The sequence below is a fragment of the Schistocerca americana genome, chromosome 3 (genome assembly GCF_021461395.2).
Source record: "Schistocerca americana isolate TAMUIC-IGC-003095 chromosome 3, iqSchAmer2.1, whole genome shotgun sequence".
In the NCBI taxonomy this organism is placed as follows: domain Eukaryota; kingdom Metazoa; phylum Arthropoda; class Insecta; order Orthoptera; family Acrididae; genus Schistocerca; species Schistocerca americana.
Genome location: NC_060121.1, coordinates 321,183,151 through 321,203,289, shown reverse-complemented (window position 1 = coordinate 321,203,289; position 20,139 = coordinate 321,183,151). Strand labels below are relative to the sequence as shown.

Here is a 20,139-nt window from a genome sequence, read left to right as displayed (position 1 = left end):
CTGAGAATCACTACATTAAGTACAAATAATTAGAACTCATTACTATTGTAAGTATGTGATCTTGTGGTGAATCAATCACAAACTGATTCAACTATGATACCATACCAAGGCCTAAACTTGTGAAGACTGTAATAGTTGCTGCAGTAGTAGAATTACTAGTAGTAGTAGTAGTATGACCAGTAGTTTGGAGAAGACTCAATACCAGCAACACACAACCCAATGTTAGACAGCGGAGAATTACAAGTTCTACCAATGGCTAGGAGACCAAAACGAGAGAACAAATAAATAATAACACAAAATTTTATACCAACATGACGTGTGAAAATACATGATTCTGGTTAAATATTGTACCATATACTAACAGGAATATTGTTCAAACGTTTTAGTAAGTAAACATGCTGCAGAAACTCAGTAATATCAATATAAAAAGAATAAAAGGTAAATAAAACAAAATCAAGTGTAGTTAAATCAGATCTATTATCAAAGTGCATCTCTGTAAATTAACATAAGTTGACATCAGTCCGGAAATGCTTTACTATTTTTAAAGACGACAAGTAACAATATTAACTACGGCTATTTAGAATTTGAACAAAAGTGCAACAGGAAGTAATAATGGAGGAAAATGTTTGCTACTAATTTCCTGAATGAAAACCATGGAATACTGTGAGAAACACTATTAAATTTTAGTTGTGATATTAGACAACTGTAAAGTGTTTCTCAAGCTGTATGAAAATATCGAAGCTACAAAATATTTTCATTTCGTGTGAGGAGCAGCTCATGATGTTACAATACAAAGATTAATCTGCAGAAAATGTAGAAATATACTGCAAGAAACTACATGCACTACAGTATTTCAAAATGTCATTGAATATGACACCAACAAACTTGACGAAATATTTCTGGAAGCACTATTCTCACCTTATGACATGAAGCAAAATTATATATCTCAGTAATGGTCCTAATGGATCACTCTCTTCCTCCTAAAATTTATTTCTTTAGTGGTGTCCCCAACACTAAATTAATGTGACTACCACTGTTTACTGTATGTAGACCTACTAAGTGGTTGACATTTAATTTTTTTTGTAATGAAAAACTTGATTTGTTATCCAGTTCACTTACTGCTCACGAGTTTTTTGTTTGCAATGTGCAGTGCTTTCTGAAAGTTTGACTTTACACCAAGTAGATTTGGGTACTGTAACTTTCCAGTGGAAATGCGCCTGCCAGAATACACTTAGGCGGTTTCATTTTACATTATAGTGTATAATTTAAATACCCAAATATTATATTAATGTGTGGCCTTTATGTGTGTCTTTGCAGTAGGATTCACAGATATTGCACACCTTCTCAACTAAAAATCCTGATTCAAAAAGCTCAATTTTTGCTCCATTATTGGTCATCTTATGCGCTGGTTATAATTTGCCACATTATAAAGAGAAAGAAACAAATTCCTTGTCTTCACACTGAATCCCATCCCGACGTCCACTACCACCACCGCTTCGTTTATGGTCAATGTGTGTTTCAGTTGGAAAAAGAACGGTTAAGTTTTCTTTGGAGATTTCTATTTATAGATTGAATTTAATTGGACTCTTATACGAAACAGGCATTTATATTATGAATATGTGTTATTAACGGCAACGTAACAGCAATTAAGTTCGGTATGATAATTTTTTACATGCGGATATAGATATAAAACCTTAGTACTTACACTGACATTACGCGAACGTGCCCGGAACAGAAAATGAGTTGTTACTTGTCAGCGTTTTCTGCTATAAATAGTGCCATTATTTGGTTGCCATGGCAGCAGCTACTGTGGGAGCGATCTTGTGCCACAACATTGATATCGAATGAAAACTAATCATCTTTGTGTGTTAGTGGTACCGGGTGCGGTAGTACGGTAGAAATGGCAGATGTTCCTGCGGAAGCTCCCGAACGTAAGTTTGTAGGGAAGAATTTGGGAAAATCGTACATATTTGTGTCGTTAAATAAAACAGTATTTCGAGTCACGGTTGTCACTTTGATGGCGCTGCGGCAGCGTGACGAAGAGGTTACTGTCATAAACAGTGTATCCGCAATAAGAACTCGCAAGAGTATTGAGAAGGAAGGGACATGAATCGACACAAAATGTAACCTTGATTCACGCACTTGAATGCACAATTTTCATGCTCATTGCTGTAACATTTAAAAGTAAAGAAGGAAAGTGACACCGTAGTACCATGCAGAGCATTTGTTGCAGTTCTTAAGTTGTGGTCCTTTATCGGGTATTTGAAATCCGTTGTCACGAATTGAAACGTCAGTAGTTTGGAATTAGAAAAATACCGATGAAGCATTGCCCTTACTAATTTGTCTTAATTCGTGACTAATAATTAGGTGATACCAGTCTCTTAATTCGAGATAATAATGGTTGTGTCATTGGGACTCTATCCTCCTTACCGATATTGGAAAGAAATGCGAAGGAAAATTGTTGACCGTAGGAAAGCGTAACGAAAATCGCACAACACTGGTAGAAACATAGCAAGAGTGGATTCGGAAATCGTTTTTTATTAGTGATTCGGTAGGATTCTTCTGTGTCAATCAATGTTATTTTAATTAAACGTCACCTCTTACGTACATGCGTTTAATATCACCATCAATTACCTTAGCAATGTTGCTTACTCGAATCGGGCACTGTGGAGAAATTCAAGGCACATCAGTGTTCCCTGATATCTGCAAAAGAATCTTTCATGGTTTTTATAAGTTGATGTCGTATGGAATGGTACAGTATGTTGTTGACTGATATGTCTCTAATTCACACCTATAAACTTGAACCAGCGAACAAAATATTTATTTTACACACCATGTAATTAAGTACTGTATGATGTATGGAAACTAAATAAACTAATTGGTGGAATAATCTCTGCAAAATTGTGCTAGAGTGCCTCTCAACTCTTCGGCGTAATTGAAGCCTTTAATACTGTTTTGTCACTTAACAAAACAGTTGTCATTCACCTAATCTAGATGTCATGCTACACTACTGATCATTTTCATCACAACAAACATTTTGTAGGGTTATGTACACTGATTTGCATCACCAATTCAAATCCGTACCATCAGCTTTAAACCTATGCTACACCTTGTACTAAAGAACAGAAAATAAATGTTTTCAATGTTCCATCATCTTTCTGTTTGCACACACGTTGTTACACATAATTACTTCATGAGTAAAAGCCAACATCTGATATTGATAGGTTCAATTAACCAAACTCTTTGGCATACTATGAACAGGTTACCAAGCTGGTTGTTGTTGTTGTTGTTGTTGTTGTTGTGGTCTTCAGTCCTGAGACTGGTTTGATGCAGCTCTCCATGCTACTCCATCCTGTGCAAGCTTCTTCATCTCCCAGTACCTACTGCAACCTACATCCTTCTGAATCTCTTTAGTGAATTCATCTCTTGGTCTCCCTCTATTATTTTTACCCTCCACACTGCCCTCCAATACTAAATTGGTGATCCCTTGATGCCTCAGAACATGTCCTACCAACCGATCCCTTCTTCTAGTCAAGTTGTGCCACAAACTTCTCTTCTCCCCAATCCTATTCAATACCTCCTCATTAGTTACGTAATCTACCCATCTAATCTTCAGCATTCTTCTGTAGCACCACATTTCGAAAGCTTCTATTCTCTTCTTGTCCAGACTATTTATCGTCCATGTTTCACTTCCATACATGGCTACATTCCATACAAATACTTTCAGAAATGACTTCCTGATACTTCAATTTATACTAGATGTTAACAAATTTCTCTTCTTCAGAAACACTTTCCTTGCCATTGCCAGTCTACATTTTATATCCTCTCTACTTCGACCATCATCAGTTATTTTGCTCCCCAAACAGCAAAACTCCTTTACTACTTTAAGTGTCTCATTTCCTAATCTAATTCCCTCAACACCACCCGACTTAATTCGACTACATTCCATTATCCTCGTTTTGCTTTTGTTGATGTTCACCTTATATCCTCCTTTCAAGACACTATCCATTCCGTTCAACTGCTCTTCCAAGTCTTTGCTGTCTCTGACAGAATTACCATGTCATCGGCGACCCTCAAAGTTTTTATTTGTTCTCCATGGATTTTAATACTTAGTCTGAATTTTCTTTTGTTTCCTTCACTGTTTGCTCAAGCTGGTATCAATTTTTATATCTTCCCTGTTAACAGTTTATTGAATCTTGAAGTCAACAGATATTAATCTTTGTTATTAGTCAAGTAAACATCAGTGAGTGACTTTAATAGTAGACACTCTGTTGTGGAGTGTGCTCACCAGGAATGAATAACAGTGTAATTTTTCAGCTATCTGAGATTCTTGCAGGAAATTCATTACACTTTATTTAAGGGTTGTGCAATACACGTAGGCCTATTTGGTATCACCAGCTGCTTGTTAAGCATTTCTTAACTATTCAGAATAATGCAAACCATTCACATCCAAAGTGGAATGAACAAAGTTGCAAATTTAACATCTGTATGTAAAAGTTGTGCTTAAAATTTTGTATAACATCAGTCCAAGGCAACTAAGTATGAGAGCACAACTCTGAGCATGCCCAAAATAGATTTTCAGCAGAATAGAAACTGGCCATATTTTTTAAGGTGAATGCAGTTTCCTTGTTGGCGGAAGAACATTTCACGTCACTCCGAGCCACCAAACACAAGGCTACCCAACTCCTTTAGTCATGTTACGACAGCCAATTTGACACTGACAGCTCAAAGAATTACACATATGTGTCAGCCAAGAATTCCTGGCCAGTTGTCCATACACAGCCACATCAAGACGAGAAGTGTACTGTAATTGTCTTGGTCTCTGCAGACTTGTTGTAGTAGTCAGACTTATTGTCTTCTGAAATGAACTTCTCATACTTCTGGAGTGGAGAAGAGCTGAAAAGCAACCTGAGGTACACTAACAGGAAACAGAAGTGTTACACGGTGAAGCACCAGTCGGATATTTATCAAACTTTATGGAGATGTTGATCATGTAAGTGGTATTTAATGATTAAACATTTATTCCATTTGAAACTGATGTCTATCATCGACATCAGTTTGTGATGATTCACCACAGGCACAAATACACACTTGCGTTCATTGTGGCGTGGATTAATGTCATCTTGGGGCATTTCTTACCATGCTGTGTTGATTCATCAATCAAGTTACTTGTGCAACTGTTTCTAGAATATTGCTCAAGTGTGTGGGACCCCTACCCGGTAGTTGTAACAGGGGATATTAAACGTATACAGAGAAGGGCAGCATGAATGGTCACAAATTTGTTTAATCTGTGGGAGAATGTCACAGAGACACTGGAAGAACTAAATGGTAAGACTGCTGAAGATAGATGTAAACTATCCCGAAAAAGTCTATTAACAAAGTTTCAAGAACCAGCTTTAAATGATTACACTAGGAATATAGTACAACCCCCCTACATATAGCTCACATAGGGGTTGTGAGGATAAGATTAGAATAATTACTGCATGCACAGAGGCATTCGAGCAATCGTTCTTCCTGCACTCTGTATGTGGCTGGAACAGGGAGAAATACTAGTAAATGTTACAATGGGATGTCCTCTCTGCAATGCACCTCACAGTGGTTTTCTGAGTATAGATGTAGATGTAGAAGATTGTCTCTGCATACATTTTGATCAACTGCAGTTTCATGTGGCAACCGTGGTAAATAATACAGTTCAAGCTAATATGGATGTACCAGGCATTGGTGAAAGTGACAGCAAGGGTTCAGGCATTCAAATTCCAGAATGAAATTCTCATTCTGCAATGGCATGTGCACTGGTATGGAACTTGCTGGCAGATGAAAACTGTGTTCTGGGCTGAGACCTACCAAACTTCACAGAAGTTCTCCCACAAAACTTTCAGAGCCCTTGCGTGAGAAAGGCGAAGCTCTTGAATTCTAATCTCAGTCTGGCGCACAGTTTTAATCTGCCAGTAAATTTCATGCCAGCACACATTCCGCTGCAGAGTGAAAATTTCATTTCATTCTGGAAACATCCCCCAGGCTGTACTAAGCCATGTCTTCACAGTGCCCTTTCTTCCAGAAGTGCTAGTCCTGCAAGTTTCATGGAAGAACTTTGTGAAGTTTGGAAGGTAGGAGATGATGTAAAGCTGTGAGGATGGGTTGTGAGTTGTGCTTGGGTAGCTCAGATGGTAGAGCAATTGCCCATGAAAGGAAAATTCTGTCTGACACACAGTTTTAACCTGCCAGTAAGTTTCATTCAGATTTATTTGCCTGTTACCAAAAAGGAGGAGACTGATGACAAAAGTTTGGTTGAAGCATCAAAACAATAAGAGATTATGATTAAAGCACCCAAGAATCTAATCAAGATAGATTGGTTTTGATTTTGCTGCTGTAAGATTAAAAAAAGAATTCAGGAACATGGTAGTGTTTCTACATAAAAGGAAAAAAAAATCTAATAAAAAGAAGTGCAGATGTTTCCACTGGAAACTCACCTCTGTAAATTTGGTCTGTATCATATAGCTGTAGATGTAAAGCACTACCAAATTATGGACCAGCAACCTCTATTGGTGGGCAATATCTCCATGGATATTCAACTGATCCAAATCATTGACCAGAAGCCTAGGGCTGTAGAAAAGTTGCCATGAATATTTTGTACTTGTTCCAGACAGACATGACTCTTAAGAAGGGTAGTCATAAAGTTTTAAACACCACATCTAAAAAAGAAAGTTACAAAGTTATTATTTGTTTGTAGGTAAATGTCGGCAGTCCTGATGCCCATTGAAATCACTGCAACACTGACGTGGACCACTGTTAGAGGAGCCAAAACGAAATGGCACATCCTATTAGTGAAATATAGATGGGAGTGGCATGCTAAGGAACTGTGGGGCAGGGATTTCAGTGTGTACCAGGACTGCAGATTTACCTGCAAAGAAATGAAAAGTTAATTACATAATTTTATTTTTGCAAGGTAAAACTTTGACTACCTATGTATGAGGGGTTATGTTTTATCACAGACAGAATTAATTACTTCAATGATGACTCAGAATTCAGAAATATTAGGTCTGTTTCATGAATCAGTGCAGCAACAAAGCATTGCAGGAAATGTAAAAAATCCATTAATAACATTGTTAAAAGTAAGTATAAAATTGTTTTCTACACTCATCTCAAAGTTGTTACCAGTTTTTCTTTCTGGAGTTATACAAGCGCACACAGAAGTATTTGTACTCATAATTGAATGTTATATGTTTTCTAGTAGATTACTGAATTACTGCTCTCACATTCTTGTAAAGTTAAAAATAATAATAGTAATAAAAAAACATCTGAGTAGTTTCAAAGATTCTTGAGGTAAGTTTGGCATGTGCCCTTTGAGTGCTGCTCCAGAAATAGATGGTGACTCTGTTTTTTTTTTTTTTTTTTTTTTTTTTTCGCAGCAGGTCAACAATTGTAACACTTCCACATCCACATCAAACTGCTTATTTTTGCTCACATTTCGACTGTCCATCAGCTGGCTGCTTGGAACTGGTTGTTCAAAATTTTGATTATTGCAGCTAGCATGCCAAGTGTATAGACATAGTGACTATTAATGCTTTATGCCAAGATTGGAGTAAATCATCACATTGAGAGCTGTCTTTAATTTGACAAATTTTAGGAAAGAGAGCATTTCAGACCTGATTTTTAGATCTTACTGTTATAGTGTTTTAGATGAACTCCATAGTTTTAACAAAGCTCAAAACAGGATGACACTGTCGGCTGCTCAATGGTTTTCTCTGACTGTGCCATCAGGATTTGCTTACCATATATGTCATCACGATTTCTGTATCAGATATTTTCAGGCTAAACTGGGAATTATCCTGAAGGCACTGGAGCAGAATATATGGGAAGAAATTCTCATCTGCTCCAACTTTCTTAATGCTCCTCAGGCCTTTCAACCAAGTGTTCCCAACAGAGAAAACTAACCAGAACATACAACAATCATTTCTGATGCAATAGAAAAATAAGGAGTTTACATTCCACTGGGTACTGGGACACAGGGAATTAGAGTAAATGTGCAAGCTTGTAGTGCAGCCATGAAGTTTAATCAGGTTACAAGAGTTAGTAGCATATCAAGAAGTTCAGCGTAAGCTAGACCACACACTTAAAGATGTTGACAGGGAAAATTGTAACGGCTAATGTCTTGTGGTGACATATTGTTCCTATGTACACTCATTTCTTAGGTATGGGATTCTTTTCTGGGGCTCAAGGCACAAAACTGAGACAGTTTTTAAACCACAGAAAAGTCCATATTAATAATAATTGTAGTAGTAATAGTAGTAGTAATAATAAGTGAAAAGGCTCATTGTGAGGAACTATTTAGAAACTTGATATCCTTACTGCTCCAAGTGAGTGTATTTACCAATGTGCATATTAAGGAAAACATTGCCGCGCCGGATTAGCCGAGCGGTCTTGGGCGCTGCAGTCATGGACTGTGCGGCTGGTCCCGGCGGAGGTTCGAGTCCTCCCTCAGGCATGGGTGTGTGTGTTTGTCCTTAGGATAATTTAGGTTAAGTAGTGTGTAAGCTTAGGGACTGATGACCTTCGCAGTTAAGCCCCATAAGATTTCACACACATTTGAACATTTTTTTGAAGGAAAACATTAGTAAGTATTTCACTAATAGTTGTGTACATAATCACGGAACTAGTCAATTTGGGAAAAACAAATAAAAAACTCAATACTTCATTTTCTATCAGAGTGGGGAGGGGGTGAGTCTTATATGACAAAAAATGACACAGTCGAATAGTATATCCAAGCTTAACTAATTACACATACTAAAAGCTCTTGTGCAATAAGAATTAATGGTTTTCTAGAGTCACTAATGTGCCAGTAAATCAAATGTTTTCACTAAAAAGACAATATTCCAAGTATTTATGAATTGTGTTGGTATGGCTACAAGTGATAAAGGAGTGGAGTATGTAGGCACAAATGTGCTTGGTTTTGCTGTGGGAGGCATGACCAGGAGGCAGATGACTAATAATCAAATGCCATATGACAATCACTTACAGTCAGGTGTGGGTATAATAATAAAGTTATAGTCAGTCTGAGTGTGAAGAGGAATTGCTATGAAGATTGTTCAAGACAATTCATCAATACTTTCTTTGAGAAAGGCAAAGGAATGATTGTAAGTAAATGTTTGTTACAAAAGTATGCCAATTTCCTCAATTTTACTATTGCAGTGTATGAGGTGCAACAATTTTTTTTTTTCTGAAAGTATTTTGGCTTTATTCAGGATTCCAAAACACCATATTATTTCCCACTTTTTTTGGCTACAATACCCTATTTTTTAAGACAATCTCTATTCAGTGTGATGGCCCTATACCATCTTACTGGGAGGGCATGTATGCCCATATGGTACCACTCTGCTGTTTGATTGAGAGTTACATCTTGCTGCAGCAATACCTCGCCATCATCCACCTACTGCTTCCCATGGAGTGCGTGCTTTATTGGATCAAACAGATGGAAGTCTGAAGAAGCAAGATCTGGGCTGTAGGGTGGATGAGGAAGCACAGTCCAATGAAGCTTCATGAGCTCCTCTTGGATGCACAGAGTTGGGTGAGGCCCCGCATTGTCATGGAGAAGGAGAAGTTTGTTTACATTTTTGTGGCAATGAGCAAGCTGAAGTCATTTCTTTGATTCTCTGAATGTAGCACAATACACTTCTTACTTGATCATTACACCAAGAGGGAGGACATCAAACAGAATAATCCCTCCAGTGTCCCATAAGACCATCACCATGACTTTACTGACTGAGGGTGCAGCTTTGAACTACTACTTCAGAGGAGAGGTGGTGTGGTGCCATTCCATGGATTGCCTTTTTTTTTTTTTTTTTTTTTTTTTTTTTCCAGATTTGAAGTGCTGAAACCCATGTTTTTCGCCTGTGATGACGTTCACGATCAGCCTCATAACAACCAAGTAACTCTGCACGGGTGGTTGTTCGTTGCTCTTTATGGTCTTATGTTAGGCAGCGAGAAACCCAGTGGGCACACGACTTTGAGTTCCCCAACTGGTGGACGAGTGTGTCAGCACTACCAACAGAGATGTCCAGTTGTACAGCGAGGTTTTTGTTAGTGATCCATCGATCATCTTGAATATGAGTGTCTGCACATTCCGACATTGTTGGAGTCACAGCTGTGTGTGGCGGCTGCCATGTGGGAGTTTGGACAGGTTTGTGCGACCTTGTTGCATTGATGACAGGCACCCCGCCCACTTACTCAATGTGCTTTTGTTCATTGCCAGGTCTCTGTAGATATACAGCAAATGCCAATGAATATTTGGGATTCTGTGGTTTTTGCACTAAAAGAAACTCGGTGCAAACAGTCTGCTTGGAATACACATCCATTACATGCGACACTTTGAAGGCTACGTATAGCATTGCCATCTATCAGAATGTCATGAAACTGTATGGCATGAAGGGGAATATCCATGATGTTCCATAACAAATTCTGCATTTTTTCAGCCAAAATTGCCCAAGAAAAAAAAAAATGTGTTGTATTACCTATTGAAGGCCCCTCATAGTAGAACACCCACGTTGTAGGAATTTATCGACCGTTTTCTAAACTGATCTAAGTATAGCCTATTCTCTATATATTATTTTCCCTTAATTCTTCCCTGCAAAAAGGTGTGGAACATATTACGTAAGTCACAACACACTGTTGATAAATTTAGTTGTTCATATTGTATAACTTTTATACTCAGTAGTCACAAAATACATTTTAATCCATGCTTAAACTGGCACACTTTAGGATTTTTAAGTGGCATTGAAATGTGTGGTTTGAGGCATCTGTAACGTTGCAAAAAGTAGTTTTAGGTTCTAATTTTTTCAACGTCTGTCAAGATCCGCTTACGATCTATACCTTATCTATTGAGTCCCCTCCCTCCTTCCCCCAATAATTTAGTGGTGGTGACACCTGCACCTGAAGGGAAGATTTTGAATTGACAACATTTTTACTTTAATATGACTAATTGCAAAGAGACTGGAAAGGAATATGAGTTCCCATTTAGTATTCATAGCTCTCGAGAAGGAGTATGACAAAGTGCCTCTGAAGATACCGCTTATAATCATTAGGGGGAGTGAACACGAAATACATATGTTAGAAGTATATGCAACCTATAAAAGTGTGCAGAATGTGTAATCAAAGTGGAGAATAAAATTTCGTCACAACCTTTTAGAATTGCAAAAGAATTAAAACAGTGATGTTCCTTATCTCCTACGTTGTTCCAAGATATACATCCAGAAAGCCTTAGACCTGCTGAGTAGAAAATGTTCAGGAATGGGCATGCATATAACAAGGATCAATGTTTGTACAGCACGTTCTTTGCAGATGATCAGGTAGTGGCGCCCAGTGAAGAAGATAATACATGCTATGCTAATAAAAATATTATTTACAAGAACATGATAAGTGGGGAATAAAAGTAAATTTTAAAAAGATTGAATACTCATGCAGTAGAGAAAATGTACAAATAGTAATAGTAACACATAAAGGCTTGTAAAAAATGTAAATATTTGTGTAGCATCTCATTGGCAGATGGAACAAGTAATTGGGAAATACAGCAATGAGTAGCCTATCAGAAAGCAGCAATCCAGAAGCTAAACCCTCTGTAATGATCTTCTCAGATAAGTTGGAGAGTAAAGAAGATGTTTGTACTGGCCTGTGGATGTCAGTGTTGGGAGCTTACTGGAGAAAATAAAAAAAAAGTTGGGGACTAGCTTAGAAGTTTGTGTAGAATATCTCGGCGAGACATTATAAGAAATACAATGATTAGAGAAATGACGCAGACCCAAGAAAACATCACAGATAGAATAGAAGTACGGTAGCTTGCCTGGTATGGACATAAAGTGTGAATGCCAGATGCGAATATGATCTTGACTTACTGTCCTCCGGGAGAAAGGCACAGAGGAAGACCAAAGGTTGCCTTATTATATGGGATAAAATATGCCATGAGAAAAAGGGAAATAAAAGAAAGTGAGGAAACATCCAGAGACATAAGCTGATGACGACAGATATGTAGGGCAAGGAAGTTAAAGTTGGAAAAAGGAATCCTGGCTTATTAGAACCTTAGGAAAAGCTTCTAGAAGACATAAGGCAAACTAATATGAAATTTTTAGAAAATCAAGAATGTTATCAAATTTGTACAGGCAAAAAAGGCTGATTCCTTCGATTAGACTGCGGTAAAGTACAGAATCAAAAGTATTTGCTGGATACCTATCTGAAAGAAATGTATATTGCTTATCAAAATAGAAATTGACCTATAGTCAAATTCTCAAAATTTTAAGTTCAAGGGGAGGTGTGACTGTAGGTGCAGTAAGTTTACTCCTTATGTAAAACACATTAGAATATGACATGATTGGCTGTGGTACCACCACCACAGTCCAACACGAATAATGTCATTATTTTTTTCCCCCTTTTTCTTTTCAAATGGCAAAAAGCCAAATTTTTGCTTGTTAACTCACATGAATCCCAAATGAAAATAGTGTTTCTGGTAAATGTAAACACACAGTTCTGAACCTTCAGAAATGGATTTATAAGATTTAAATTTATAAGTTTAGCCTTTTATAAATATGAAAAATGGATGGTAAATGGTTCAAACAAAAAGAGAATAGAAACTTTCGAAATGTGATGCTACAGGAGAATGGTGGATATTAGATGGGTATATCAGATTACTAGTGAGGTAGTACTGAATTGAACTGGGGAGAAAAAAAAATTATGACACAACTTGATTAAAAGAAAGGATCAGTTGGTAGGACACATACCAAGGCATCAAGGAATGGTCAATTTGGTTATGAAGGGAAGTGAAGGGGATAAATATTGTGAAGGGATACCAAGGCTTTTGTTTAGGTTCAAGTGGATGTAGGTTGCAGCAGAGATGAAGAGGCAGACCATGCGCAGGGTAGACTGGTGTGAAGAACTGCATCAAACCAGTCTATGGATGAAAGACCACAACAGTTATAAAATTAGAGATTTAGTTTTTATGTTAAAGATTTGCAAAATTTAGTACATAAGTTATTTTTGGTAACTTAAAAGGCTGCTACCATAGTGAGTGTATTTGTAGGGAAGTTCATAATTCACTGAGTGGTAAAAAATAAAAACTTTCAAGTTTCCAGTACTTTTCACTCACCTTTATCCCGTATTAACACATGGGGAAAAATCATCATGACAAATTTTTTCAGCCATTTTAAAGAGAGATTTACCAAGGCTATTGTTTTGTGATTTTTGTTTATGTTGCTTCTTTATTCTGTGCAGAAAATAATGTCAGGATGGTAAATTGTAGGATCTTATCTCTATTAATTCGAAACAATGCCTTGCTGAACATGAATGATTATTTTGTATGTTTTTATTTCTGTAGAAAGTGAACCTTGTGAAAATGGCTCTAGTTCCCACATGCAGTTACAAATGTAATTGAAACTCATCAGAAGTTCATGCCTGCCCCCTTATGTACACTTGGTACATATTTCATTGAAACTGAAGATGGTGAGCTAGGGCTTCTTTCAGATTGGGTCACTTGACACAGAATGACCCAGCAGTAAGTTTAACTAAGAACCGGACCCCTATTTAAACTAACAAGAAGACAGATGTTATACTTAACTGACAAAGTTATGCTTTGTCTGATAAGTGTAAGCTTTTAGATTGTAGGTTTGCAGAGGGGCTGGTTAACAAATTTTTCTAATAAATGATCAGACGGCAACTTATTACTATTGTAATTTTTAGCATATCTTTGTTCACCATTGTTCAATATGCGCATATATGTGTCTTTTACAAATTTAAGTGGAAAATTTAGTTTCTTATCTTTTTATCACACTCACCTGTGTAGGCTTTTTGGAAGGAAGATCAATATCCTTATGGTGATCTGTTCGTATAGGTCACACAGTGCATTAGAATGCAAGAGAGGAAAGTATTTCAGATTCGGATCAGATCCGCACTGTGGATTAACAATCATTGGTCTGGTACTCTGGACAGTCTAAGTATGGTTTTTATGAGTGTCCATTTGCATTTAGTAAATGCTGTGCTGGTCCCCAATCTCCGCCTCAGAAAATATGATAATACACAGAACGAAGTTTACATGGTCCACATACAGGTGACGAACACAACTTCCCTGCCTTAGATTAATTCATGACTATGGCAGCAGCAAGGGCATCCAGCCCCAAATAATGAATAAAATAAATTTGCCAAAACATGAAAACAACAAATCCTGTGCCAGGGGATAACATGCAAGGAAAGAGGGAGATAAAGATTCCTTTGTCGGATGCCCAAAATCATAACATCTGATAATGGCTGACATGCTATTTGTATTTGAAATGGCAAAGTAGTGTTCTGATTTACAGTTATTGATCAGAATAGGAAAGAGGAATGTCTTCCAGTGTTAATAAACTTTAGTTGTAGTTCTTTATAATGTTCAGTCTTGAAATTATTTAATGATCTCTTTTGTTTTGTGACAGACTGTCCTGGGACACAAAGTGAATCTGCAGGCAAAGAATCGGCCTGCCAGGGTTGTCCCAATCAACAGATATGTGCGTCTGGTGCGGCAAGGCAGCCTGATCCAGGTTATTAATGATCTTTTGCTACATATCAATAAGTTCCACAGATGAGTTACAAGTTTTAAAATGTTTTTAGAATATAACACATTTCTTTATATTACATCAGGTATTGAACTGGTTAAATCGAGATTGTCATCAGTGAAACACAAGATTTTGGTGCTGTCTGGAAAAGGAGGAGTTGGAAAGACAACATTCACATCATTGTTGTCTCGGGGTCTAGCAGTAACTAACCCTGATAGGAATGTAAGTTTTGTTGAAGCTCCAAAATTGCTTTGATGACTAATATGTTGCCACTTCCATTGTAATGCTAATTTATTCCGATTCCTTTTTTTTTAAATAGTACAGATGTTGTTTATCATGTTACATTTTCGTACTTTGTATGAAATATTTTCCTGAAGCTGTTGAATACATGTTGCTAAGAGATGGATATATTTTTTTATGTACAACCTTAAATTCCTGTTGCTTGACTTATGGCTGCCAGTAATTTCACCGTGGCTTATGAAAGTCATAAGTGAATGATCAGCCACAGTTATACCTTATCTCCCATAGGATCAATGCGAATTTTGCTGGTAGTAATTTTTAAATAAGTAAGTGTTAACAAACTGTGGCTCTAAATGGTATTCAACTACATTGGTCTTGGAAAGGTTAATATCTTATAATAGTAAATGATGATATGTGAAGTCAGCATTTCAACTTATATAAAAATGAATTTTTAAGTCTTCATTTTGTGCAGGATAAGTGTTAGCAATCTGCATTTTCATTTGCTTCTTTTTTATAAAACATTTCAAACCATTTTAATTTTAATTTCTGCAGAAATTTTTTGAATAATTAACAGACAAGGAAACTTCATATGTCTTGTTGTGGTCGTATGTAACTGTACGATTTAGCTTCTTATGTGTACTAGAGTGGAAAGAGTGTCTATGGGATATGGAAGAATGTAGGACACAGCATGACAATTAGCAAACTTAAAAGAAGTTTGTAGAAAAATAGAATAAGAAAAGAAGAGTTCTACTGTTGAATAGTAGCTATGGGAAGGGTGAAGACCAGTAGCTACGAGAAACATTTGGTTTGGGCCAGCAGTTCACAAATTATGTGAAACCAGTTGGTAGTCTTTGCAAGTTAGCAGCAAACTTATTTAGAGCTTATGCACTATGGCTTTATCCACTGTGATTGATAAATTTCTCTGAAAGAAGGGCAGATTTAGTTGAACTGGTCCAGAGGAGACAAATCTGATTTGTGTGACACAGTTTCAAATGCATATGATGTAAGTTGTTAGTTGGCAGCAGTATGAGGTGATTAGTTGACATGTGTAAAAGAAAAGGAAACGACAGCTTTATATGGCCAGTAACAGTTTTGTTTGCAAGTTTCAACAGTTGAGCATATCAAAACCTGCTTGGTAAATAACTTTCACATCATCACATAATACTTCTTTATTTTTGATAACCCATTTTTACAGACTTTGCTGTCATCTTCTGGGTTATAATGTGGTGCACATACATGAAAAAATCTCCTATTATGGCTTTATGCTGTAATTCTTAAGAAAAAATGCTTTGTTTGACATTACAAGAAAAGGAAAAGGAAACTGTTCATTGTATTGTCAAACAAATATTTTTTTCTCAAAAATTATGTCATAAAATCATGAAAGGAGATGTATTCCATGTATGTGCACTATGTTACAGACCAGAAGATGAGAGCAAAGTCTATTGAAATCGGTTGTCAAAAATAAGAAGTATTTATGCAATCTTGGCTATAGAAAGTCTTTTACCAAGTAACTCAGATCACTCCTTGTTTCTCAACATAGAAAATTCAGTCAAAACCTAATTGGCTTAAGTTTAGACATAGTACACATTGATGTTAATATCTGGGTTAATGAGTTTAAATATGGTCACGGAAGTTGACATTTGTATCTACTTGACAGTTGAAATCATCACATAGAAAACATTTGAAAAGTTCAGGATGTGGCTGTGGAAGATAACAGAATGAATGGTCACCAGATAACATAGGCATCTGAGCAAAAAATCCAGTAAAAGTTATGTATTGGACCTCCCTTGCTTTTTCAATCTGGCACAGATGTAAGCATTAAACTTCATTACCAGTCAATTTATTACCAGAAACAGATTTTCTACTTTCACATTTGTTGGTTCACCAACTCACAATCAAATTGTCACCTTCTTATCTAACGTAGACCTTGGGCTGTGCAAGAGATCAGTCTGTCTCCACAACTTAGATTTCAGGAGGGGTCCAATATGTAAGTTTGACCCAAATTTTTCATAAAATGCTGACTTGAAAAAGCTTCAGGTATACTGGGTACCATGACTACTGATCAATGATTAAAAAGGCTGTGGATGCCATTTCTTACTCACAAAGACAAGGGAGGGAAGTGTCACATTCTCTGGTACATGGACAGATGGGACTTTAGGGAAATCAGTTGCGTACTCCAGTGAAAGAGGCATGCAGGTTACTAGAGATTTCTGGGACTTATATTCGATCGGAAGAGTAACTGGTGGCCGTAGCTGGAAGAGTTTAAATTAAGAGATGTATTTTGAAGTGCCACAGTAACTCAGCTGAGGGGGCAGACAAGTCTTTCATACCCAGATTTTTTTATAAGATGTTAGTTAAATCCTGTGTGGACTATGGCTATAAAACTCATGGAATTTTTCAAACACTGCTAAATCCATGATGGATTAATGACAGTATTATGAAACAGATACTAGATTGTCATTCACAGTATAGTGGAGATGTTGAGTTGCAGACAGATACAACAAAAAGACTGTTAAACATGTGAGCTGCAGTTGCTCGTGGTCCAGACTCTGTGGCCAGAGACAGTGATCATGTGTATGTGAGTTGTGCTTGTGTGTATGTTGTCTCCTTTAGAAGAAGGCTTTTTGTTCTGCCTGTCTGTGACTCAGCATCTTTAACATATAGTGTGTAGCAATCTATCCTACTTATAATACTGTCATGGAGTTGTTCAATCTTCTTACCAAAGAATTTTAGGTAGTACCTTCGGTGATGGAATTAACCTGGTGATAGGTGCCCTTAGAACTACTGATATACTCATTGTACACATAGAAGCTGGTAAAACACCACTTTCCACGTGGCAGAAATTGCTTTTGATGTGACATAATTATAAGGTTGAGTTATTTCTACTTTCCACCATCTTGAATCTCATTACTTGAACACCATCAGAGCATGTATTTATAAGCTGCAGAACAGGAATATTGTGGGTTAGTACTGGACTACAATCCAAAAGTCCAGAGTTCAGATCTTACCCAGGTTTAAGCTTCTTTCTGACACTTATTACTTTTTTCACCTCTGATGATGGTTTGTTTACATGGAAAGTGCCTAGTTGCACCATGGCTCAGGGTTTACATTACTGTCCTATAGCTGTGTGGGTGCATCAAAGGAAAGGTAGGAGGGAGCTGGGGTGATATCTCCACCAAAATGACTGTGTCTAAAAGAGCACTGTGATGAAACTTCCTGGCAAATTAAAACAATGTGCCGGACCGAGGCTCGAACTCAGGACCTTTGCCTTTCGCGGGCAAGTGCTGTACTGATTGAGCTACACAAGCACGACTCATGACCCATCCTCACAGCTTTAATTCAGCCAGTACCTCATCTTCTGCTTTCCAAACTTCACAGAAGCTATCCTGTGAACCTTGCAGAACTGGCACTCCTGGAAGAAGGGATATTGTGGAAACATGGCTCAGCCATAGCCTGGGGGATGTTTCCAGAATGAGATTTTCATTCTGCAGCGGAGTGTGTGCTGATATGAAATTTCCTGGCTGATTACCTGTGAAAAGCAAAGGTCCCGAGTTCGAGTCTCAGTCCGGCACACAGTTTTAATCTGCCAGGAAGTTTCCTATCAGCACACACTCCGCTGCAGAATGAAAATCTCATTCTGGAGAGCTCTGTGATGGTCAATCAGCCTTGGTGCTCGAGGACAGGTTTACATTATAACAGTAGTGAGCCCTTTTGGGATGAGAGCAAAGAAGCATCTCACAAATCTAGATGCAGGGAACTTGAATGTTTTACCTTAGGCCTGTAATAAAAACTTAAATTTCGGGGACCCAGGATGCTTTTAAATTTGTCAGAATGCAAGAAGTCTTTCACTCCAAATTATGCTTTAGACTTGTGCCTTGAATTACAAAACAACACTAAAAGTTTAGGTTCATTTGTATTGATGAGCCTGGTGATGAGAGATAGTTGGCTGCTCAACTGGTTTTCCACGATAGTATCTTCCAAATACACCCTCCAAGGGAATGCACACTATTTTGTACACAGTTTTACTCAATCCTGAAAGAACTGTAATAGTTGGGATGTGACCAAGATCTTCACAGTATTCAACAGATGCATCCATTGAACAAATTGATTCCGAACAGTGTGGCCAGCTTTGTCTTATTGCAGTGAAATGTTCCTGGGTACCCACTCATATGGGAAGAATGCATGGGAATGAAAATAGTGACACAGATGCCAGATGTACTTGTGGGGGGACTTACTGTAATGCAGTAGGCCATTCCATTGCATGTTATTACCTCACAGCTTAGAAGAATGCCCAACCCCCTTCATTGATCAAATGTTTTGAAGAGAAGTTCGCACTAGCTATCTCTGTGCAGCCACAATTAAGCGCATGCCAGACACGTACATTAAAAGTGCGAGTTGTGCAGAAAAAATAAGTTTGCATTAGTATACCAGTATTCTTCCACTTCACATAGTGTTAGAACTGCTTCCTCAATTGTCATTCAGTGTATATCAGATGGGCTGACTCGCCTTGTTGTTTGCAACTGCGGTGTGTGTGTGTGTGTGTGTGTGTGTGTGTGTGTGTGCGCGCGTGAATATTGTTAAGTATTAAGAATGGTTAGTTACTGTTCTCCCCTCTCCCCCCTCAACCTTTTCCTTTTTTCCCCCAAATATAATATGAAGAGAAATGTTCACAGTTATGCAGGTATCTGCATAAGGAATTATTCTCCAGTAGAACATTTATAATTATGAAAATAAGGTGTTCTGTATTGACATTGTAGTTATGTATTACCCTTCTGTTTGGTGTATATCTGTGTGAGATAGCAATCTTTCTGTCAGGAGGCAAATTGTGTGTGCAGTACCACCCAGTACCATTCACAAGCAGAGGTGCTTGTGTCACCATGTCCCATCTCCTGGCTCTTATCTTATTGATCTGCTGCTGTTTGTGGCTCTGACAGCCTTGGCCTCTGCCTATGAAATCATACTTCTTTGTTGTTATTGATCTGGTGCTCTTTGGTGTTTAGCACACATTTGAAAGTTTCTTTTTCTTTTAATTAAACTTTATACAATCATTCTGCCATTTCCTCATTTTATTTCTTTTTTAAAAAGTGCTTCATTTTGTCATAACACACAAGCATTTGATCATTCAGCTAGGCACACTACAGTATTAACTCAAAGAATTTTTTTTAGAAGTAATAAAGAAAGACAGAAATATACATAAAGTGCTGTAATTTTCACTTGGTCTGTATTGAAATGCTATTTAAAGTTTTTAGGACAAGTAAGTTATGAAGATACGAAGGAACAAGGGATCAGAAAACAAATCAACAAAAAAACCTTTAAGGATTAATGGAGAATC

At 37.4% G+C, this 20,139-nt stretch overlaps 1 protein-coding gene across 1 annotated transcript in view; it reads left to right on the top strand.

Moving 5' to 3' along the window:
• Nucleotides 1–1,778: 1,778 nt before the first annotated feature.
• LOC124607021 (cytosolic Fe-S cluster assembly factor nubp1) overlaps nucleotides 1,779–20,139 on the top strand; it is a 41,180-nt gene continuing 22,819 nt past the window's right edge. Inside the window, exons 1-3 of the mRNA XM_047139181.1 lie at nucleotides 1,779–1,931; nucleotides 14,448–14,552; nucleotides 14,653–14,789. Coding sequence (XP_046995137.1) covers nucleotides 1,901–1,931; nucleotides 14,448–14,552; nucleotides 14,653–14,789 — 273 coding nt within the window. The 5' untranslated portion in view covers nucleotides 1,779–1,900. The remainder of the gene's footprint in view (nucleotides 1,932–14,447; nucleotides 14,553–14,652; nucleotides 14,790–20,139) is intronic.